Raw genomic sequence first — 24,366 nt, forward strand, 5'->3', positions numbered from 1 at the left:
CAATTTCCTTTTAATTACAACTTTGCCACCGCGTTATATTGTACGTTCCAGATCCTCTCGTACGTATTGTATGATAGTATATTAGTGTACATTAACCACCCCCCATATATTTATATATATATATATATATAGGGGTGGGTTATAATAAGAATACATTGTTTCCTAAGAATTGTAAGAATAACTGTCAACCATTGGATCAACACATCTAATGGATGAGATTAGAAGTTACTAAATAACCATATTGTTTCTTAACTTTTCCCTTCTTGTGTAGGTTTTTAGGGGTAATATTGTACATTCATTATTTTAATAAAAATCAACCGTTTATTTTGAATGTGTATCACGATAATATGATGCAGTTATTATGGCTAGTATGTTGGTTTTTAAATTCACCATATCTATTAGTTGAGCCCATGTAAATCAACACAGTTACAATACCATGTTCTTCTAAACAATCAACACAAAATCAACACTATTTTTTAATAAAATAGTTTCTGAATGAAATTGGAAGCAAATTTTCAAGGTAAGACATTATAAGACAAATGCCATATTATATGTAGTTTTTAATGTGTGATATTCAGATTATACTTTGGTGTAACATAGTGTTTATGGTTTGGAATCGATCTGTGTAGGTATGGCCGACGATTACGACAAGTCCAAGATGACCATAAGCCAGATAAAGCGTAAATTGGCGAGGCCACAAGGTGTGTGTAAGTTAATTTTTGATTGTCAACCAAAACCCCTATGGTCAAGGTTAGACAATTAAAAGTTGGGGGTTTTTGGTTAAAACTTATAATTGTGTGTGATAAGTTATGTGGTAATAGTTTTGTGTGTTGAGTGGTGTTATAGAACGTTATTAAATTGAATCAGTTAGTAGTAAATAGTGTTATAGAACGTTATTAAATTGAATCAGTTAGTAGTTAATGTGTTATAGAATATGAAAGTGGTAATTAACAGACTCGTTAAGTATGTGGTAGTGGATAAATTTATAGCAAAATCTGCAGTTTTTGAAACTATGGATTTTGATTAATGGCAAAAAAAAGTTATGAAGTTATGAAAAATTTATGTATTGCATTGAGTGGTTTGCTAACAGGTTTCTAATGATTGGGATATAATGTTGGTGACCAAAAATGGCTTAAGAGACTAAGGTTGTCAGTGTTTGTAATATAATTTGTGTTTGTGAAATCGTAGTTTTTATAAGAAATTTTTGTTAACATAAAATGAGAGTGTTCCTTGAATTATTTAGAATATAAGAAGATTTTGTTCCAAAAATCTGCCATGTTAGTGCTGTAAAGTTGATTGTACTAGTGCCTTAAAGTGTTGACATCGTTTATATAATGTTTTGTTTATGAAAAATGAAATTAATAGTTAACAAAGTTAGGAGGAGCCCACGTATTGCCTATAAGACAAGTTTCTGTAAGTACACAAACACTCTTGACACACCAGTTGATTTAACTATTGAATCTGAGTCTTCTACTCGACACAAAAGATCAAGTAAAGGTACAATAAGATTACAAAAAATCTATTAAAATGTAACAATAATGTATTGATGGATATGATAATATGGCAAATGTTTTCTACAATTTTAGTTGAGAAAGTTACGTCTCGGAGTGAAGATGTTGGGTTGAAGGACATAGATAATTTAGTTTCAAAACGCAAAGGTATGTAAAATAAGTTGTATAATGTATTTAAAATGAGTTTAAAAACTATTACATTGTGATATGTATTTGTACATACAGCTAAGGGGAGTGTTAACAACCAATATCGTGTGGGTGATATCGTTGGTGGAACAAAAAAAGGTACATTGCTCGTATTTCTTAGCATTGTGGCTGATCATTTGTACAGTTTTCAACATTGTGTTATTTAAAAAAAATGCAGCTAAACTAAGCTTACAAAATGGTGGTGGACACGCGTTGAAGACCCCAGTAAAGAGTGTGTCTCCTATAACAGGATTGGATAATGATGGGGGTTTATCAAGGCTGAATAAGACCCCGATACCAACAAAAGAAATTGAGAATTTCCTTAAAGGTTGATTGCTAATAATAATTAAGATGTAGTTATTTTGAAAATAGTTAGAGTAAGCATAAAATAGTAATGCTGGTTGTGTTTATATTGTGCAGGTCTACGACCGAAGCCAAATCCTGACGATGATTTTGTTTCACCTCCAAATAATCAAGTTAAAATATCATCAAAATCAGCTGCAATTCGGCATACATACTATCCATTTGATGGTACAAAAGTAAAACCAAGGATAAAAACTTATAAGTTTTATGAATTCATTCAGAACCTCAACGAGAATCAAAGAAGGGTGGTGAAAGAAATCGGGTTTGGCACAATACTCGAGCTGAAAATTAATCAAATTCCAACGTCGCTAGGTTACTGGTTAGTTAGGAACTATAACCATGAAAGTAGCGTATTAGACATTGGCGTGGCTAAGATAGATATAACACGGAAACTGGTACATACGTTACTTGGAATCCCGATCGGCAATAAGGATGTGACTGAGATGGTTAGAGCACGCGAATCAGATATGGTTGTTAAAGCGTGGAACAAACAGTTTAAAAAGGGAGCAACAACCTTAACACCGTCATCATTTATGAAATACCTGGGGCCGGACAGACAGTGGCAGGCTGTTTGTTCTTAACTTCTTGGTAGCTTTTAACACTATGTTGGGAGAAGTTACCAGTAACAATGCCTTAAACCGTAAATTCCTGACATGTATTATTGAAACTGATGATGTTAAAGATTTGAACTGGTGCAAGTACATGACAACACTGATGAAGCGATCAAAGGAAAGGTGGGTTGTGGATAAGGAATACAACGGATCAATGATCTCGCATCTGGTAAGTATAAATATATATTAATTGTGTTTAATTTGTAGTTTTTGTGTCCAGTGATCTTAAAGTTATGTTGATTATTGATTTATTGATTATGTTTTGTTTTAGCTGGCGTTGGCGCATTTCAAGAATGATATGGTTAAGGAGTCAGACAAGTTGCCACATCCGGTGACGAGGTTTACGTTTGGTGATCTGGATTATTTGGAACTTGTTGAATCAAAAAGGATGAGCTATGGACCACCCAAAAAGGATACACATGTGATCAAGCATAAGGATAATGAGGCACAAGTTAAAAACAAAGATAAGGAGGGGAGAGAAAAAAAAGTTGTGATCGAGGTTAAGAAATAGTTAAATGAAGGGGGAGGTGTTGAAGATGTGAAGAAGCAAAAGTTACTACCGGAGTTATTTAAAAAGAATAAAGATAAAGCGAATGCAGAAGTAGAAGGCAATGGGCTAATTATGGAGGTAGATGATGGTGTAACAAACTTTAAGTGTTTTAAAAATTGCAACAACTATATAAGCAAGTACCCAATAAACAATGATGTTGACACTAGTGGCATGCCGACCGAACCCATTGTCGAGGCGAATGTGGGAGATATTCAGCTCACACAATTTGATACACAGACACAATTGACACAAACAGATGTTGAGGTAAACAAATATATATTTCGTGTACTGTACTTGTTTTTTATTATCGTAGTCGTAACGTGTGTTTGTTGAACTTATTCAGGTGGCAGCCCATAGGTTGTATGAGCTAATTCAGGATTTCGAGAATAATATTAGTGACATTAAGATAAATCTTGAAGAAGCAAAGATAAAGTATCCGTACAGTGAGGCTATAAAGGAAGTTGAAGAACTATGGAAATACGTAGTTGGAAACTATTTCCTTGGTGAAAACAACAAACCGGTTGGCGGTGATCATGTAAATGATCTTGAGAATAGCCCCAACTATTTAACTCCGAGAACTATTGAAGAGTTGGGCAGACATGTTAAGGCATATACAGATTCAAAGTATACAACGCCACTTAAACAAGCACTTGTATTCAGCCGCCCAAAATTCGACATAGGGTCATCAAGTAATGTGCCGAAGTTTGTTAGTGTAGGCGAGATAATAGTAACGGATTATGTGATGGCCGGTGACCATGTCGAGGGAAAAGAGGACAACAAGGTTGAGGAGAAACAAGAAATATGTCCTCAAACATTTGGTGAAGACACGTGTTCTCCGTATGTGCAACGTGTTGTTCAGTTGAAGGAACCAGTAACTAAGCCGGAGAACCTCGTGTCTGACATGATTTACGCAGCGTATGGTGGGACCTGGTAAGATACTAATGAATATGGACATGTTAATTATGTATATATGTTAATATGTAGTATTTTGACAAAGTGAGTGTAACAGGGAAGTGGTATTTAGAACTGGTAACGGTGTATCAGTAGGACGCGTTGTGATGGAGACAATGCGACCGGGTCTATACATACATGGGTCGGCGGAAAGTTCGTGGGCGGAGGTACTGAACACCGAAGAAATGTTAAGGAAGAATGAAACGACACATCGATTATTTTGCTCAGCGGTGATGTTGGTAAGGAAATATGCCAGTAGTCAATTTATCAGATTTTTTTTTTAATAAATGATATTCCTTTTATATATAACACAAACCGAACTACATCTGGATAATGGGTAAGCGAGCAACAAGCTGCGCCGCTATCCCCTTTTGAATCGCAAAGCCTATTCTACTAAATATAAATCCTTGGTTCCTCGGGCTCTGCGAGTCACTGTGCACCACCTTCTGCACCCGCTCCAAGAAGCGAACCATCTCGGGAGCTAGGGATCCAAAAGTGTCGAAGGCAAAAGGAATGAACACGTTTTGATTCTCCAAACACGATGTCTCATGCTTAGCAACCTTCCTAGACTCCGCTCTCAAAACCGCCTGTCCCGGTATGAAGCCACTGTCTCTTAGCCCCACCAACGGGGACACCTCAGTGAGGTCAACACACGCATGCTTACCCCCTGCCCAGCCAAACACAAGAACATCCGCAGGACGCAGGGTAGATCTTCCCTCACGCGGATCAGTCAAAAAGTTAACAGGTGCCTCTTTCTTGGCTGAGATCCCGGCACGTCTAAGCACATCCCATAACACATCTCTAACCCAGTCATGACGATACTTGAATCCCGGCAATTCCTTACAGTGGAGGGCATGCTCACCAAATCTATCCAAACATGCTTTTTTACAAACGGGGCATAATTCATCTGGAGGGAAAAGGGGAATCATAAGCCGGTATTTAAGGATGGCTCTGTATTCAACTGCTGACATCCGTTGCCCAAGACCTTCAATGGGCACAACAGTAAAAAAATCCTGGGCATGAGCCCCCTTGAGACAAGCTAAAACTGCCTTTTGTCTCGCGCTCCTCCAAATCATTTACGTGTTTACCATAAAGAGCACTCGCCAAGGTTTGTTGAGGTTTCTTGGGGGCGGTCTCCTTATCAGTAAAACCGCCTATATCAAGGTTCGGGAGAGTTGTTTCAATATTACCAAGTGCAAAAGAGTCGTCAGGATCTACCACCGTAACACCAGCGTTTCGCAGGACGTGTCCTGCAATTTCCACGACTGAGACCTGGAAGCTACAAATGCATATGCGGAGACATCCTCAGTCGAGAAAATTCCTAAGCCTCCGCAATGCATAGGGAAGGAAGCCTCCACTGGAGGTCCCCAAAATGCGGTCCTCCACACACAACAATATCTTCAATTGCCCCCCGCAGGCCCGCATCAAAGATGGACACAGCCTCTTTGACATGTTCAGGTTGACAGGTCCGGAGCCCAAACACTAACTTAGTAACCCCCATGCACGAGCGTAACAAAAGGAGCTCACTTTGGGGGTCCCTCAGGTCCGGCAGGCGTTTCATAAGTTCAACCGCCCTCAAAGCTCTTTTAGTTGCCAAAGACCGAATAAACCCTGCATCCCGACTAACCGCTCCCCCAAGAGTTTAACTCCCATCGCGGGCCTGCTAATATCTCCAGGGAATAAACCTGACACTTTCTTCAAATCATCACATGACGGCCAAAAAACCTCTGTTTTTCGAATATTAAGCCTAAGCCCTAGAGACGCCCCCTCTGAGCGAATAATGTCCAACGCTCTAGCGACCTCCTCAGCCTTACCAATAATAGTGCCATCGTCTAAATACCAAGCATGGAAGGGCAAGGAACAGGTCCCCTGCACCCTAAGGATGAGCGGATGAAGGACCAATGCAAAAAGAAGAGGGCCAAGGGGGTCCCCTTGCTGCACCCCAGTAAAAGCCTCGATATGAGTATCCCCCACATATAAACGGGCGGGGTGGGCATATAAAAACTGGACCCATGGGAAGATGGATGGACATATGCAGCTAACTTCCCTGAGAAGGGTCGTCCGATCCACCTCGTTGAAGGCGTTAGAAAAATCAACAGTGAGCATAGCCAGGGACCCGTCAGAATGAAACGCGCTCAAAAATCTGTTAGCACTATGCAATACCGCTTCTGCCCCATTAGGGATCCCAACCCCGAATTGGAAATCCCCTAGATAAGCAGCCACCTTTTTCCCTATTTTACGCATAGCGACTTTCGACACCAATCTTCTCCAAATGGCCCCCACTGCGATGGGTCTAATTCCATTGTTAGGCTTCAACAGGGGGTCAACGGTGCCGAAGCAATGAACTCCGCTAGAACTTTTGGACAAAGCCCCACAAGCCACAAGTTGACAACATCAGTGATGGCCTTTAAGAGCCCGGAGGCGGTCGGAGACCCCTGGCCACAGAAAGCGTCTAATATATGTTGGGCCCGCAAACCATCCCTCCCACAAGATGTACCTTTCGGGAAGGTTTTAATACATTCCAACACACAATCACCGTCCACCTGCAAGGCTGGTTCCGATGGCACGACGGAGGGCATGGTCGGGGGTCCACCACATGATGTTTATCAATCAATGCTCTCAAAGTATCCCCCCGGCAAGCGCGACCCCAGATGAACACAGGACTTTGATCGTCGCGGTGTAATGGCCGTCCGCTACCTTCCGGAGGCACTGCTTGATATTGCCCCCTCCCTCTTCTTTATGTTGGCAATCCCACATCACTGAAAGTTCAAGGAGTGGTAGCACCAACTCTTCTAAACCTGCCCCATCTTTCCAAACAGCCAAAGCCCGCATAATGGAGCTACATTGAGCGATTTCCTGTTACTGGACCTTCGTTCTTGCCTAGTAGCCGGTTTGACAACACGTAACGTTCAACGAGGCAACAACAAAAGTTTAACCGAAGCCTCAATAGACCTCGGGGCATCCACCACTTTACGGAGCCCCCTGACAAAGCCTGGGCAAAAGCCATGCGACACGCGGGCGGGATACCCTTGACAGTGGCAATAGGAATGGCGAGGATGCGCTCAAGGAGAGCGACATCTACCACAAACGTCTCAGACTGAACACTCCCAAGTTCCACCTGCGAATCGCGGGGTTGAGGGATCCCCACAATAAAATCAAAGTCGCCTCCTGCATGTGGGGTGCATTTAACAACTTCTTTTCCGTGCAGACAAGGCCTATTCAAGGCATGCAGGGCCATGCACTCCCCGCATAACCAGTTCTTAAGCAAGCGCAAGGTTTCGACAACGTCATTGTAGAGTTCCAAGTCCGAAGCAAGACGCTCCTTTAACTGATCTCTCCTTTCCTTTACACTGAAGTGATCCCGCTGAAAATGCATGAGTAACCTAGAGTACCCCTTTATCCCGGGATACCATCTTTGCAAACATGAAAATTTTTAAAGGGGCAACGCCAAATCCCCGTGCCCGAGCTAGGACCGGGCTCTCCACCACAGGCCCTCATAAATCACTTAAGAAATTAAAACTTTTTTTGTTTTTTGGAAACAAAGGAAATTAAAATAAAATTTGGTGTTGGCGGGCATTACTAGCGAAACCTCCAAACTAATGCCCTTCAAAACAAATCGCCTAGAAAATGAAATGCTAGAAGACCAAATAAGCAAAAACCGAGAATGGGTGATGACGGTGGCAAAATAAGGGTGGAGCAGTGAGGTGGAGAGGGGGGGGGGGGGGTCAAGTGGCAGCACAGGATTACCAAAGGTTTGATTTTTCTCTTAGAAAATAACATATTTATCAGATTATAATAAATATGTTAGCTAATAGATAATCTAAATGTCATTAAACACAGTTTCCTACCCACTACCACCAAGACAAGGCAACACAGATAGCTCATTTTATGTCAAACATGGTATCGGCACTTAAACAACAAGATCTTAAAGGTATTGCAGGAGTTGATCTTGTGTTTATACCAATTCTATACCCTGTGCGTTACCACTACTATGTGATGGTTTTTAACCTGAACACCGGGAGGATTGAGCTGCTAGACAACATAAAATTCGATGCCGATTTCAACGAGCTATACGGAAAATGGCCATTCATAATGGTAAGTCTTTCTTTTTTTTTTTGCCAAATATGAGTATTATTATATGTTAAATAATTATATGCAAAATGGAACAGTGGGACACGTTTGCAGAATACTTACATAGGGTTAAACATCGAATGGCATCAAAGATTGCAAAGTCAGATGTGGTTGTGATTGACATGCCTTGGAGAACGCAAAACAACTACGTCGATTGCGGAGTATTTGCAATGAGGCACATGGAAACATACCCAGGGGAGGTAGCGTTAAAGAATGGGATGGAATTTGTAATTTATCTAGAGAGGTCGTTGAACATGGCATAAAACAACAAAAGGAACTTGATGAATTAAGGAGAAAATATGTTGCAAAGATATTGTTAAGTGAGATCAACTTGGCTAAGAATGACCTTGAACGTGCATTAATATTTGATGCCCTACCCTTGGATGAAAAAATGGAGTTGTACAACAATGCAGTGGATAGAATCAAGATTCGTTTGGAGGAGGTAGATTAAGAACCAAAGTCACGATTTGGGTTTCAGCTGGTGTTTGTTGAACAAAGTAGTTTATGGTTTTAGTAAATGGATTTTTAAGTTGTGGACTCTGGTTGGTTCTTTATTATGTTATGATATGGTTGGGATTACTATAGTTTTGATAGTGTATAAACTGTGAATTTGTTTTGTGTGTTGCATATTCTATTAGGGGTGTGCAAGAAACCGAAATAACCAATCCGGAACCGAAAAAACCGAAAAATCCAAACCGGAAAAACAGAACTGACACAAAAACCGACGGTTTGGTTTTATATTTTTGTAAAAAATGAACTAATGGTTCGGTTTTGGTTTTGCATATAATAAAAAACGAAAAAACCGAACCGAACCGAATTCCTAAATTTTTTTTATATATATTATATTAAGTAATTTATAAGAATGTAATAAACATGTAACTCAAATATATTTGGTAAAATGTTTAATAGGCTATTATTTTACAATTAACAAAATTATTTATGCCTAAATCAATTATTTTTTGAAAACATTCTTTTGACCTAAAATTTTCAAGATCAAATGGCAATAACTGAAAAAACCGAAACCGAACCGAAACCAAAGTGAAAACCGAAAAACTGAAACCGAAAAAACCGAAACCGAACGGTTTCAAATACTACAAAAACCTAAGCTTTGGTTTTCGGTTCGGTTTTAACCAAAAATCGTACCGAACCTCACCACGCATACCCCTATATTATATGATGTGAAGAGTAGGTTGGTGTTACAAAGTAAGGTGTTAAAATGGAGTGACATGGTGATAATATGAACATATGAATGGTAGTATACACAAAATTACTTTTTTGAGAATAAAATAAGAAACCATAATCGTTGATGGTTTTGAGAACAATTTAAATTTTAATCAAACACACAAGTAGATTGTGTAAAACTGTGTAAATTTCTATCAATTAAGATATCTCAATCCTTTTATATGCAGTTAAGATTTGATAACATTCAAGTATTTGAAACAAAATGTCAAAAACTACAAAACACAGCTTATGTTGCATAAGGAAAATTAATGTATGAAACAAAAATATACATCAGGTTTGAAACAAAATGTCACAAATTAACCATGTGATCATAAAAGATAAAAAATCTGAAAACATAAAGAACATAAATTGCGATTACTATTCTTCACTTCCTGGAGATAAACAACGTTTAGACTGAGCATTTTTGGTTTGAACCTTGTGATGGTTACGGGTATCGTGCCCAGGCTCACCACAAATTCTGCATGCCCTTGGTGGTTTTCCAGCTTGGCTGATCGTCTGTTCAAGTTGTGATCTTATACGATTGTGAACACCACACCCTTTGTTCCTTGTATCCATAAGAGCACGAATATTAGCGTGTGTGGGCTGATTAGTATTGAGGATGTCAGCAAACATGTCTCTTTTGCTCGATGGTGGGGCAACAAACTCTATCTCGTCCACTTTAGCTTTATAATTATTAATATACTCAGCGTAGTGGGATAACTTCTCCATGTCACCAACCAATTGATTTATAACATGGTCGTGCGCCTTGTTCATATCCCGAACAACAGAGTAAACATTGTTATTACCAATGCCATCGGCCTGATTATAAGATAATGAATGTAATGGACTATTTGCAACAGCATCTTTTGTCCACCTTCTAAGTATATATTGCCTAGGAAAAACCGTTACCTCTCCCAATCCGAGGACAAAAAAAATATGTCTACATAAAAGACCAAACTGTTCAAACCTTTTGAAACTGCAATAAACGGTTAAGTCTTCACTGCGATACATAACCTGGAAATACGAAAAACGTGTGTCACAACTTACATAATGACAGCAAAAATTAATTTATACGAAACATATGTATTATTTAAGAGCATACTTCCCATATTGATGACAGGTAGAATTCAAAGTCCTTGATATAAAACTTTATAAAATCACCTACAGCGTGATAACTCATAGACTGTCATTTGTGAATAGAGGTATCTATTTCTAACTGGACGTCAAAGAAAATGTTTCTAGTGTAAATTTCTGCAGCCTGCCTCTCTAGGGGGAACTTACTCCATATATTGGGAGATTTGTACCTACTATCGTGGTCATTTCTCTTGTGCTCGTGTCGTTGATGTTCGATTGCAGAATCAAAGTGAGCAAAGAACTCTATCAGAGTACAACGTGGTTTGAAAAACTTTAAAAAAAAATGGTTCTCACTTTCTGACCTAGATGAAGTACGCATCAGCCCAGACATGTTTTCGTCACGATAAAATGCAGGAATCCATGAGCTTCTCATTTCGTAAATATCGGTCAACCATTCATGGTCAGTTAGATGAAAATCATGCATAATCTGGCCCCACTCGTTTTCAAAATGTTCAGCGGATATCTGATCCGTCCATACTATATCACACAACCGTTCTTTAAAATCTATTTCGTTGTATAGCTTTGATACAACCTGATGTTAACCAAAAACGTTATTTGTAAAACCAAAAATCTTAGAAAAATATTAATTCAAAATAAGCAAGTTCATATATTTATGTGATATAAAACAATGTGTTCACCTTTGCTGAAAGCTTATCCATTATGTGCCACATGCACAATCTGTGTCTAGTATTAGGAAAAAACGTCTTCAATCGCCTTCTTCATAGCAGGGTCCTAATCAGTGACAACAACTTGAGGTGCGTATCCAAATTCATTTTTAAAACATTTGAGCAACCAAGTATATGTTTCTGCCGTTTCGTTACCAAGCAGAGCAGCACCGAGTGTAACGTTACAATTGTGGTTTGTTGGTGCATGATGTCGGTAGTTCAGTGTCTAGTGTCTGTAATCGCGTTTGTAATATTTTATGTTTTGTATAAACGAAGTTGCTAACAAGTTCGCTGATATGGGCGAACTTGTTAGTCAAGCGAAGTTAGTGACAACTTCGCCTGAACATGCCAGGCGAAGTTGTCGTGATTATATAAGCCATCTGTTACGGCTTAAAATAATGGAATTCAGTTTTCGTGTATTCGAGTCAGAGAGAGTCTGTAATCAAGTGATCTTCGTATCACGTGTTTAAGGTTGGTATACAACGTGTTTGATTATCGTGTGTTAATCGTATTGTTTTCTATACTCGTAACGTCTTACGTAGGGATTCCGTACCTGCGTAGTACGCGATATCTCGTGTAGATCCGGCTGGGAACCTACAATTGGTATCAGAGCTTTTGCTCGATTGTGTGGTTCGGGATTATCACGCGGGTATAGAAATCGTTCCGTTCGACTATTCGCGGGACGAGTTTTCTGAGTTTTTGTGTCATACTCATCTCCTACAAGCTTAAACAACCCATAACACCTTCACAAACCTCGAAAAACCCAGAAATCTAATCTGCCGAAACTTCATGTTCATCAGGCGAAGTTGCCGTCACTGTTACTAGGGTTTCGGCGAAGATATAAGGTTAAGCGAAGTTATCCACAACTTCGCCTACCTCTTCAAGTTCGCTTACCTCAAGCGAAGTTACCCTCAACTTCGCCTACCTCCCAAGTTCGCTCAACTTAAGCGAAGTTATTCTCAAGTTCGCCAATCCAGCGAATTTAAGAAAGTGAGCGACGTTACAAATTCACGCGAAGTTAAGCTTTAAGCGAAGTTATCCACAACTTCGCCAACAGTGCTGTTTGAAAATAAAATTTTTATTTTCGGATTTCTTTGAGTTTAGAGAAAGATGTCTTCGATAAACATTACTGAACTAGTAAAGATGGAAGTAGAAGCAGGTTCAGCTACAAAGGCACCCAAGATGCTTAAGAAAACGGATTATGTAGCGTGGAAAGATCGTTTTGAACAATATGTCAAGTATCAAGATGCCAAGATGTGGGTGTGTATACAAGATGGTTACATTCCACCTACTACTGAGTATGAAGGTCGTGATCAGATCAAGAAGTACAAAGAGATGGAAGATGAAGAGAAGAAGATGTATGAGGCAGAAAGTAAAGCTCATGCAGCAATTACAATGGCTCTTCCACAAGAGATACTTCACACCTTCTGAAAGTATAAGACTGCTAGAGAGCTTTGGGAAGCTCTTGAAAATCGTTTTGAGGGCAATGTAGGAATTCGTGCTTCGAAGATTAAACTTCTAAAAACCCAATTCTCGGTCTTCAAGTATCTGAAAAACGAATCACTTGATGATATCATCACCAGATATTATCATTTGATGACTGAACTCAGCAACTATTCAATTGCATACAAAGAAGATGAGATTGTTGAGAAGCTTCTTGATGCTCTCCCACCAAAATGGGAGATGTATACTGTGTTGATGAGAGAAGATAAAGACTTTGCTGACTATGACCTTGAGACAGCAGTTAACAAGCTGAGAATGTTTGAACTGAACATGGTACGAAAGGAGACACCTACCGATCAGGTTCAAGATCCGGGTATGTATGGGGCAAAGGTTAACTCCGGATCAAGTTCGAAAAAGGAATCATCTGCTTATTACTCTAAGGGAGAGTCAGGCGCGAGCTCAACACATGAGGGACATGTATCTCTCAATATGAATGGTGATGTGTGCTATGTAGCTGGAGGGTCAAATGCTTCTCAACCTCAAGCGACCAAGAGTAGTTATTCCTCAAGTGTTTCAAACAACAACTACTCGAAGATGCCCATGAGTGTCAAATCTGCTGAACAGCAGTTTGCTCTCTATGCATCTTTTATTGCTTCGTATGAGAACTACATTCAGGGTAAGATCGTTGATCCTGCAGTTTTGGATGAAGATTATGACCAGATCGATGCTGATGATCTGGAGGAGATGGATCTGCAGTGGCAGATGGCCATGATAGTGAGAAGGGTAAAGAGGTTCATGAAGAAGACTGGCAGGAAGTTTGTCGGAGAGAGGCTAGGGTTTGATAAGTCTAAGGTTCGCTGCTACAACTGTCAGCAGAATGGCCACTTTGCAAAAGAATGCAAGAATGAACGTGTAGAACGCAGTCAGAATAGATATACACAGCAAAGTGGTAGTGGTAATGACTATAGAGCCATGATTTCCAGACAGAATGAAGAGTACAACTGGAATCTGCATGTTGAAGAAGTATTTGAACAGGCCAACTTGGCAAACATCGAAAATGCAGATAGTGAGAAGGGAACTGGCGAAAATGAAGCGTACATGGCAGATGTAGCAGACCAGCTCTCTGAGGTAAGTACCGAACTCCCTTGTACTAAGTGTGAACTTCTGTCTGAACAACTGACAACTCTAACTGATCAGTTTGTTAGTTTGGATGCGCAATATAAAACTTTAAAAGAAGATCATCATTTCACTAAAGCTAGAGAAAATAGTTACAAAGTAAAAATTAAAGCTAGTGAAACAGATATTAAAAGTCTTAAAGCAAAGCTTGCTGAAAAAATTAACATGATTGATCTTAGCTATGAAGTTCTAGAAGAGAAAACCAAACTAATAGCTGAGAGGGAAAAACAGATAGCTGATCACCAGGTAAAAGTGGTGGAACTTAACAGGAAACTTGAACAATTCAGAAATTCCTCCGCTATACTTGATCACCTCGTTAGTGATCAAGGGTCTCCAAAAAGGGGAGGAATTGGTTATCATGAAGTTCCACCACCTTTCAATCATAATTACACTTTTAACCCTAGTAATCAGAAATCTGTCGATGTTGACTATGGTCAGACAGTTCCAGTTCCAGTTACTGCTAAAAAACCAGAAGTTAGTAAGCCTGTTGCAAGTGTTAAAATTTCTGCTCCGAGTCCTGTCTCATCTAACTCGGACAAGTCTTCTGAGTCGTGTGAGACAAATCAAGAGGAAGTGTTACCAAAAAGTGGAGAGAAAAAGAAAACATCTGAAAAGAAGTCTCTACTAAACCCGTATGTCCCACCATATGTGAGACAAACGGGCAGTAATACGGCCTCAACACCTAAGACAACTTTTGATAAGAAAGTTGAAAACAGGTGTTGTTTTAGATGTAATCAACAAGGACATCTTGTTGCTGATTGCCCTCTGAAGCAAAAATTCAGAGGTGTGAGGCCTTTAAAATCTGAGGAAAAAGCTAACAGTAAACAATTTAATGATAAAACTGAAAACCCATCGAATTTCAGAAAATGGACTAATCTAGGTTTTCAAAGAAATAGAACTCAGTTTTTCACTGGTAACACCCAAACCATAACTAATAATTCATTTAATTTAAGACGGTTTGGATGGCCTCATAGACAATCCACAAGAAGGTATCCTGTTAGGACTCACAGAAATGATTATAATACTAACTTTGGACAGCCAAGGTACGGGATGTATCGACCCAAGACCAAGAGGTCTTGGGTCCCAAGATTCTAATAATCTGCTTTAATCGTGCAGGAACAGTTGAACAGGGCTGCCAACAATCAATGGGTTGTGGATAGCTGCTGTTCCCGGCATATGACGGGTAACAAGAAATTGTTACAAGACTGGAAACCTGTTCAAGGTGGTAGAGTGAGTTTCGCAGGAGAGAGCGGTGGAAAGATCACAGGAATTGGGACTGTGACTAACGGGAAGATGACGCTAGAGAAAGTTAACTTTGTTGAAGAACTGAAGCACAATCTGCTGAGTGTTTCACAGATCTGTGATAAGGATTATACCGTGCATTTCACGAAGAATGAGGCGATAGTGTTGTATCCTGGTTTTAAGATACCAGAGGACTGGATTGTTATGAAGGCTCCGAGAGTGAAGAATACGTATATCATGGATATGAGGTCTACTGAAATGGCCACTGAAGAATCGTGTCTTTTGTCGAAAGCGACTGAATCATAGTCCGAATTATGGCATAGGAGAGTGGGGCACATTCATCTTCGTAAGATGAACTACCTTGTCAAAAATGGGCTTGTGTTGGGAGTTCCCTTGAAGAATTTCAACTTCGAAGACAAATGCTTATCATGCAAGAAGGGAAAGCAACACAAGAAATCCCATCACACCAAGAAGGTCAACTCAATAGTCAGTACCCTAGAATTACTTCACATGGATCTCTTCGGTCCCGTGAATGTAAAAAGTCTAGGGGGAACATCGTACTGCTTGGTGATTACTGATGATTTTTCTCGATACTCGTGGGTATATTTCCTGAAGTCGAAGGATGAAACTGTTCAGATGGTAATAAATTTGATTACCAAAGTTGAGAACATTATGGGAAAAAGAGTTAAATACATCAGGAGTGACAATGGGACTGAGTTCAAGAACTATCAGATGGAGATCTTCTGCCTACAGAAGGGGATTGAACACCAATACAGCGCACCGTATACTCCGCAACAAAATGGAGTGGCTGAGAGGAAGAACAGGGCTTTGAAAACATGCTGGCTGATTCGAAACTTCCCGTGGTGTTCTGGGCTGAAGCTGTTGCTACAGCCTGTTATATCCTTAATAGAGTGTTAACTGTTAAAAGATTAAATAAAACCTGCTATGAACTAATGCATGGGAGAAAACCCAACTTGAGTGGTCTTGAACCATTCGGGTCCCCGTGTTCGATATTAAAGACCAATTCAAAATTTGGTGAAGTAGCCGACGAAAGAATCTTAGTCGGATACGTTGTTGGGACTCCCAACAGACGGGTCTTTAATACATCGACCAGCAAGGTTGAGGTGGTATGTAACACTGATATCACAAGTTACAAATCACCAAAACCAAGCACGGGACCCGCTGGGGTTTTCGACTATGATAGACTCTTTAAATCTTTTAACATACCTTATCTGGATTTTGCAGAAGCTGAGGAAAGAATTGCTATGAAGATGATATGCGATGAGGAAGACACTTTGGTGCAAAGACCACAGTATGATGAATGTCAGTCTTCCTCGTCAAATGCTGTCAATACCCCTGCTGCCTCTACTGAAGAGGAATTCATCAATCCGTTTCATTCTCAACATCAATCAACCATGGATGAGCTAGCTTCGAACTTGGAAGATAATCTAAATGTCAGTTCGGTTCCGACTACGAGAATTCACAAAGATCATCCTTTGGAGAATGTGATAGGTGATCCGTCCGCCGGTGTACAAACAAGACAAAGCTTGAATGAGCACACCTGTGTTTACACAAGCATTAAAGAATCAGGCATAATCAACGAGTGCTTGTACACCTGCTTCATCAGCCAGATTGAACCAAAGAACTATCAAATGGCTCTTAAGGACAGCTCGTGGGTTGAAGCCATGCAAGAAGAGTTAGCTCAGTTTAAGAAAATGGAAGTATGGAATTTGGTTGAAAAACCAAGAAATGTGCATGCGATAGGCACGAAGTGGGTCTTCAAATGTAAGAGAGATGAGAAAGGGGTTGTTATCAGGAATAAGGCGAGGCTGGTTGTTAAAGGCTTTAATCAACAAGAGGGGATTGATTACAATGAAGTATTTGCTCCTGTGGCAAGATTGGAAGCCATTCGGCTGTTTTTGGCATTTGCTGCTCATAAGGAGATGAAAGTTTTTCAGTTGGATGTGAAGAGCGCGTTCCTAAACGGTAAAGTCGACGAGGTTGTGTATGTTGAGCAACCTCCGGGTTTTCCTGACCCTGACTTTCCCGATCACGTGTACAAGCTAAGTAAAGCGCTGAATGGACTACATCAGGCACCTCGTGCCTGGTACTCAACGTTATCCGATTACTTGCTTGAGAATGAGTTTGAAAGAGGTAAGATTGATAGCACGTTGTTCTTCAAGAGAAAAGGAAGCGACTTCCTACTGGTGCAAGTCTACGTGGACGACATTATCTTTGCTGCATCAAAGGTCGCCATGTGTCAGGAGTTTGAGGCCGTCATTAAGAAGAGATTTGAAATGAGTGCTATAGGTGAACTAACTTTCTTTTTAGGATTGCAGGTTGATCAGAAGAAAGACGGGATGTTCATTCATCAGACGAAGTATGTCCATGATGTTCTCAAACGCTTCAAGATGGAGGACAGCACTCCATATGATACTCCAGTCTGCGTCAATCACAAATTGGGTGCTGATTCAGACAACGATGCAGACGTGGACCCAACCCAATATCGGGCTATTATAGGTTCTTTAATGTACTTAACTGCTTCTAGGCCTGATATAATGTTTGCTGTTTGTCTTTGTGCACGCTTTCAGGCAAACCCAAAAGAATCTCATTTGAAGGGTGCGAAGAGGATACTGCGGTATCTCAAGGGCAAACCGAAGCTGGGGTTGTGTTACCCGAGAGGAGGAGACTTGGAGCTAGTCGCTTACACAGATTCTGATTATGGAGGGTGCAATCAGAGTCGGAAGTCTACAACTGGTGGATGTCAGTTTCTTGGTGGCAGATTGGTGTCGTGGCAATGCAAGAAGCAGACTTCAGTCGCAATTTCAACCTGTGAAGCAGAATACATGGCAGCATCCAACTGCTGCTCCCAGGTTCTTTGGATTCAACAACAGTTGCGCGACTATGGTCTGAATTTCTCACTTACTCCTATTTGCATTGATAACACAGCTGCTATCACAGTAACTAACAATCCCGTGAAGCACAGTAAAACTAAACATATTGACATACGTCATCATTTTATACGGGATTGTGCTGAGAAGAAGCTGATTGAGCTCGAAAAGGTTGATACGTTAGATAATTTCGCTGACTTATTCACGAAAGCGTTTGACAAAACTAGATTTCAAAACCTCGTTGAGCTGAATGGGATGATCAATCCCGAGTAACCATGCTTTGTGTTTTTGATTAAAAAAAAAAAAAAAAAAAGAAAAAACTATCGCCTAGAACTATGTCAGTTGCCTCAGTTTGAAGGACATGTCTTAGGATATGTTTGGTCCTCATTTCTACTTGTAGAATATGAGGATAACCATTAACCAGATGACTGAAAGTGACCGGGGCGGTTTATGATAAGTTTTCATTCTTTCGCTGAAAATTAGTCGATCATACTTAGTTAGAAGGACACATACTAGTATGTGGTCGGTCCAGCTGATCCATTGGATCTTCGGGATAGCCGTTAACCTGAAGACTTTGATTTGGTCGGGGCGATAGAAGTTAAATTTTTCTTTTCGGGAGATGAAATTATTTTTCAAGTCTACTACTTCGTAAGAAGTTACTTTACTATGTTTAACAGAAAATTGATCCAACCTTGGAAAGTGATAGATATACTGATTCTGTGTGCTTAACTAGTGAAGTTATTAGGCTTAAAAGTCTTTAGAACAGTCATTGTATGTCATGGTAGCTTTTTATGGTGCGTAAAAGTAGAAGTGATACTAACTAAATCTACTCGATTTTTTGTGGACACTCCTTAAGAGTTGTGCATGTCTTCATACATATCTTTTCGAATGATAGGCAGAAAATCGATTACTAGTCATACACGAGCCCGTGAGTGTTCTGATTCCCGTGAAGATAGAGTGTCAAGACGCTGCAGTGATCCAGATTCGGGACTTGCAGTTATTTTCTTCTTGAAGTTGTGTATATACATGTTAGTTAAAAAAAAAAATAATAATAAATTTCTAGAGTTCATAATGATAATGATTATCAATCAAGACACAAGAAGGTGAACGGGAAACAGAGTCTAAGATCGAAGAGTAATTACTACTTAATCAGACACTACGGGTTGAGGTCAATTCGGGGTGACTAGGGGAAAATCAAATACGCCTTGAGAATAGATAGGAGGCATCATAATCTCTGAGTTGTTGCCCACTTAAGTTTTGAGCTTAATTGAACCTAACTCGTATCACAGAAACGATGAAAACCATTTTAAGTATATTACCTGCTTACAACCTGTTTCTTTATGTCATAATACAGCTGAACACGGATCTGTGTGACAGTCACGAAATTAGTATGATTCCTGTTCGGATCTTTTCCAAAACATGGTAGTCCCTGTCGAGACTGAAATTTGATCCCGTGTACTTTAATTTTTCAAATTTTTGTTACTTTTGTAATTGTTTGATTTTATACCTGGTTACTTGGTCTTGATCGTTTCATTTAACACTTTAAAGGATGTTTTAAAACCTAATTGCAAATTGTTCAAATTATGGGGTTTGTTTTCAAAAATTTTAATATCAGCGAAGTTCTGCATAACTTCGCCTTATAGGCGAAGTTATCCACAACTTCGCCGATACATCTGTGGCCCTATATAAAGAAGTTTTAAGGTCAAACAGATTTATTATTTTTAAAATACCAGCGAACTTAACTCTCTGTCAACCGGCGAACTTATATCATCGATCTAAATCATCTGTTATTTTGTATTCGATTCTAATCCGATTCAAGGTGTGTAGGGTTCTATATTCGTATAATCATTGTCTTTAATGTTAATAACAGGTCGAGTCGACCCGTTCCGTGACCTCGATTCTTTGAAACCTTAAACACCCGATTTTAAACGTGTTTTTACGTGATAGTACACTACTTGAACGTTTAAAACTTCATAAAATCATGTATTTCGGAGTCCTCGATCTCCAATTTCATCACCTACACGTCGTTTGATAAACCTAACTGGTGCCGATTCGGATTCGGCGAAGTTATAGTTTAGGCGAAGTTATCCGTAACTTCGCCTGAGGTTTAACTTCGCCTGATTATTGATTTTGAAACAGTTTATGAGGCGATGTTGTGATTAGGCAAAGTTATCCGTAACTTCGCCTTGATCATTTTACTTAACTATTATCAGACGAAGTTTAAGTTAAAGCGAAGTTGTTTCCCAACTTCGCCTCACCTTTAACTTTGCCTATACAGAATTGATCACAACTTCGCTCATGGTAACAGGCGAACTTGTGATTCGCTTTGATGTTTATCTAACTTAACCTGTTTGTTACAGATATGGCTGCTGTTGCTGGAGCAGGTGGTGCAGGCGGTGATGACGGAGGTGATCAACAAAGACAGTTCTTCCCGGGTCACAACATGTATATCACCTTAGACCCGGAAGCGAGCGGAGTTGATGATTTCCGCGAAATCATCACATTCCTTTTACGCTCGAGGATATTCCACGCCATTACAACAACTCTGCCGTATCCTTACCCAACATTGAGGATTTCTGGCAGACCGTGGAATACGACTGTAGAGTCGAACCCCCGGTGATGCGAGCAACAGTAAACAATCAAATAGTTCAGTTCTCTTCTGAACATATCCGGGCGGCTCTGCAGTTTGGAAACGAGACAAGGGATGACCCGACAGAGTTTGTAGCTCCTTTCCGCGATGGAGCATTTTTGAGGATGGGTTATTCAGGTCCCTTGGGGGATTCGCAGAGAAGGAAGGGTTTTCTGCTTGACCAGTGGCGCTTTCTCATGCATGTTATGATAGTATGCATGTCAGGGAGAAAGGAGGGCACTGATGGCATGGGCGCGATCATGCAGTCAGCAATGACTGCTCTGACATACAACAAGCGATTCAGCTTTAGTCAGATGGTCTTTTACGAGATTGATCGTCAACGAAGAGCGATGGCGCGTGAGCGGTTCATCATGTATCCAAGATTCCTTCAAATGATCTTAAAACATGTTGCTCCAACACTTCCTCAGCGATGTCCGATCCGATATGTAGAGAGTGTGAACAAACGGATCTTCGCCCAGTGTCGATCCTCCAGTGCGAGGAGCAAACCTAAGCTTCGTCCTCGCCATACTCCACTCTTTGGGTACTTAATCAACCCGGGGTATGTGCCTGCTCGTGGGGATGAGTTTAGGGACCCGACACCACAACAGGCAAGAGCACCTCAAGCTATACCTGCTGCTCCTGTTGTGTCACCGGAGGAGGAAGTGGACCTTGATGCAGAATTTGGTGGTCAAGGATTCTTTGATATGGATCGGGTGGATCCAGAGGAGAACGTTCAGGTCCCAGTTGAACGTGCCTCGACTGTGCATGTTACTAGGGCAGCTACAACGGTGGCTGGCTCAGATTCTGATGATGAAGTGGCAGAGGCGAGAAGGATTATGGTGACTCGAGAAAGACTACATGGGAAAAGAAAGAGAACAGATGATGATGACGAGTCAGACTTTGAGGAAGAGGTACAACAGTTGATAAGAAGGTCAAGAAGGGAACGGATAGGTGCAGGATCAGGAGCCGGTGAAAGCTCTAGGGTGGTACGTTTCACTCCACCAGCACTATCCGGTATGATAATGGTTCCCTCATCACTACAGGTTACAAGGCCAAGCGCTACGGGTGTTCCCGTAGTGGCTACATCATCTACATTTGGCCTTCCACCCACTACTTTCCAACTTTCGACTCCCGTGATCGTTTCGTTGCCGCCTCCGACTGTTACTCCATCGGAGGTCGTGGCACGCTTTATTGAGTCGACTGTTGTGGCCACTGCAGGGCTATCGGTGACGATACCACCTGCGGTTACGTCTATTTCTACTTCTGAGGTCCCGGTGACATCGGAAATCCCTCCTCAGTACACTCAAGACATTTCACATATGAGGTTCGATTTCGATGCAACCCTCTCAGACTCAGAACGAATAGCAGCACTTGAACGGGCCGTGGCAGAACAATCAAGGGTGAATCTTATCCAGACCCAGGCTATTCAACGCCTAGTTGCAGAGAATCAGATGCAGTCGTCCCTGTTGGTAGAACATGGAAAGATCATAGATGCTCTGAAGGAGTTCTTGGCATCTCAGGGGGAGACGAGCTGTAAAGGCGACGAGTTGAGGACCAAGAGAAGGAATGATAGAGACGATGATCCCAATGCGTCGAAAGATGCAGGTGGTGAGCTACCAAGAACTACTCAAGCTCTTGGAACTTCCACAACTCAGGGGGAGTCGACATCTGCAGCTGGTGGTGATAATGTGGTGGTGGTGGACGTAGAGGAGATGGATGATGTTTTGGTTGGTGATGATGATGTATTGCCAAGTGATGTGATAGAGAAGATTGGAGAAGATATTGTGATTGATACAGAGATAGAAGAGGGAGAGATAGTAGAAGAGAATGTGGAGCATGAGATACCAGATGTTGAGAAAGCAGGTTTGAGTGAACAGATTGGAAGCGATGAGTCTGAATGGGAAGAGCAGCCTAGGTGGAAGGAAGACTATGCTCAGTGGTTCGTCAAAACGAAGAAACCGGCGGTCCCTACAATGTTTAAGAAGAGTTACAACATTAAAGGCTATGCTGAAGCGAAGAAAGGGATTATATGCTGGATCTATGATGAGCAGTTGAGGCTCTTCGTGATTAAAAGGTATGACGGTGTTCAGTATTTTAAAAGAATGTTAAGATCGTTGAATACACTGCCGGAATGTGAAGTGAAAGACTTGGCCAGATTGGGGTTAATCAATCGAAGTGATGATAATATGGCTAGAGTCATTGGGAAAATTGTATGGAAATAGAGTATAAAAGAGAAGAAGTTTGAGCTGTTGAAGCCACAAAAGGGAAAACTTGTTGAAGACAAGGATAGAGGTTTGAGAGCTGATGGAAAGCCTTGGATGGTCATGAAGTATAAACCGATCCGGTGTTTGAAAGAAGTACCGATGAAGCTTATGCCCAAGGATGTGCTTAAAGACCTAAAGTGGTGGTTTGTAGATTGTGAGACAGCTGAGGCGGTGATGGAAGACGAGGATGAGCAAGAGGTACTAAGAGTTTACGATCCGATGCATTTGGTAAACTTATCGCAAGCTGATCTGCAGGTGCTCAATGAGAAGAAAATCTTTTATATTCCTGCTTGGAAAGACGAAGCGAGGAAATATCAAAGAGTTGTGTCGGTTTGTGTTAGAGAAGGAGTGCATGCGTGAAGATACAAGGTTGAAGATTACAAGACACGTGTTTGAAGCTAAAGAGATGAATCTACTGCCAAGGGGGAGTCTGTTGGTGCATGATGTCAGTAGTTCAGTGTCTAGTGTCTGTAATCGCGTTTGTAATATTTTATGTTTTGTATAAGTGAAGTTGCTAACAAGTTCGCTGATATGGGCGAACTTGTTAGTCAAGCGAAGTTAGTGACAACTTCGCCTGAACATGCCAGGCGAAGTTGTCATGATTATATAAGCCATCTGTTACGGCTTAAAATAATGGAATTCAGTTTTCGTGTATTCGAGTCAGAGAGAGTCTGTAATCAAGTGATCTTCGTATCACGTGTTTAAGGTTGGTATACAACGTGTTTGATTATCGTGTGTTAATCGTATTATTTTCTATACTCGTAACGTCTTACGTAGGGATTCCGCACCTGCGTAGTACGCGATATCTCGTGTAGATCCGGCTGGGAACCTACATGGTTGTCAATGCCCGTAAAGGGTACAAACACCATCTTGTATCTAAAAAAATATTAATAATTATAATGTTATTTACCTTGAAATACGTTAAATTATAGCCAAGAAAAGTAAATATATGCAGTACTTGTTGTGTCGATACGTCGCATCAAAGGATACGACGTCTCCAAATGTGTAAAATCTCCTCTTAGCATCTTCATCCGCCCAAAATAAACCCTTCAAAACACCATCAGGAGTAGTATACTCTTTCTTCCTCATGAGTCGTTGGACCACCATTTCAGCATCATACTCGTTGATATATAGATTCTGGTCTTTCTTAAAGTTTTTGCAATCTACCTTAGTTGCACCCACTTTGTCAAACCCACCAAAAATAGTCCACATAATATTGAACGCTCTAACCGGTCCAATATTAATGTTAGCCAAATCACTGATAAGTGTTTTCTTTGTAAAAGAAAGCTTGCGAGCTGCAGGTATAAAGTGCATATCATCCTCATGAACAAATGGGTGGTTGTGCGGCTCTATAAAATTGTATAGTTTATATTTGCCATCAGGCGTTAGCTCTAATCT

The 24,366-nt window shown here is 40.6% G+C and overlaps 1 protein-coding gene and 1 pseudogene across 6 annotated transcripts; one reads left to right on the plus strand and one right to left on the minus strand.

Moving 5' to 3' along the window:
- Positions 1 to 164: 164 nt before the first annotated feature.
- Positions 165 to 8,840, plus strand: LOC143558723 (uncharacterized). 6 transcript variants are annotated; one of them, XR_013139794.1, is made up of 4 exons: positions 165 to 1,658; positions 1,737 to 1,796; positions 1,876 to 4,411; positions 8,013 to 8,840. XR_013139794.1 is itself a non-coding variant. In XM_077047509.1 (2 exons), exons 1-2 carry the CDS (start codon positions 3,294 to 3,296, stop codon positions 4,153 to 4,155), a joined length of 783 nt encoding a protein of 260 aa, XP_076903624.1. In that variant the 5' UTR covers positions 168 to 3,293; the 3' UTR covers positions 4,156 to 4,434. The 6 variants fall into 6 exon arrangements, 1 of the variants encoding a protein (XP_076903624.1); XR_013139786.1 differs by having other exon boundaries at positions 168 to 3,485; positions 3,565 to 4,411; positions 8,013 to 8,267; positions 8,342 to 8,840; XR_013139792.1 differs by having other exon boundaries at positions 168 to 2,840; positions 2,943 to 3,485; positions 3,565 to 4,411.
- Positions 8,841 to 9,036: 196 nt separating this feature from the next.
- Positions 9,037 to 24,057, minus strand: LOC143557990 (protein FAR1-RELATED SEQUENCE 5-like; annotated as a pseudogene).
- Positions 24,058 to 24,366: the final 309 nt, after the last annotated feature.

Source organism: Bidens hawaiensis, unplaced genomic scaffold (genome assembly GCF_021521415.1).
Source record: "Bidens hawaiensis isolate Kalapana, Puna unplaced genomic scaffold, B.hawaiensis_p1.1 tig00001087_1, whole genome shotgun sequence".
Lineage (NCBI taxonomy): Eukaryota > Viridiplantae > Streptophyta > Magnoliopsida > Asterales > Asteraceae > Bidens > Bidens hawaiensis.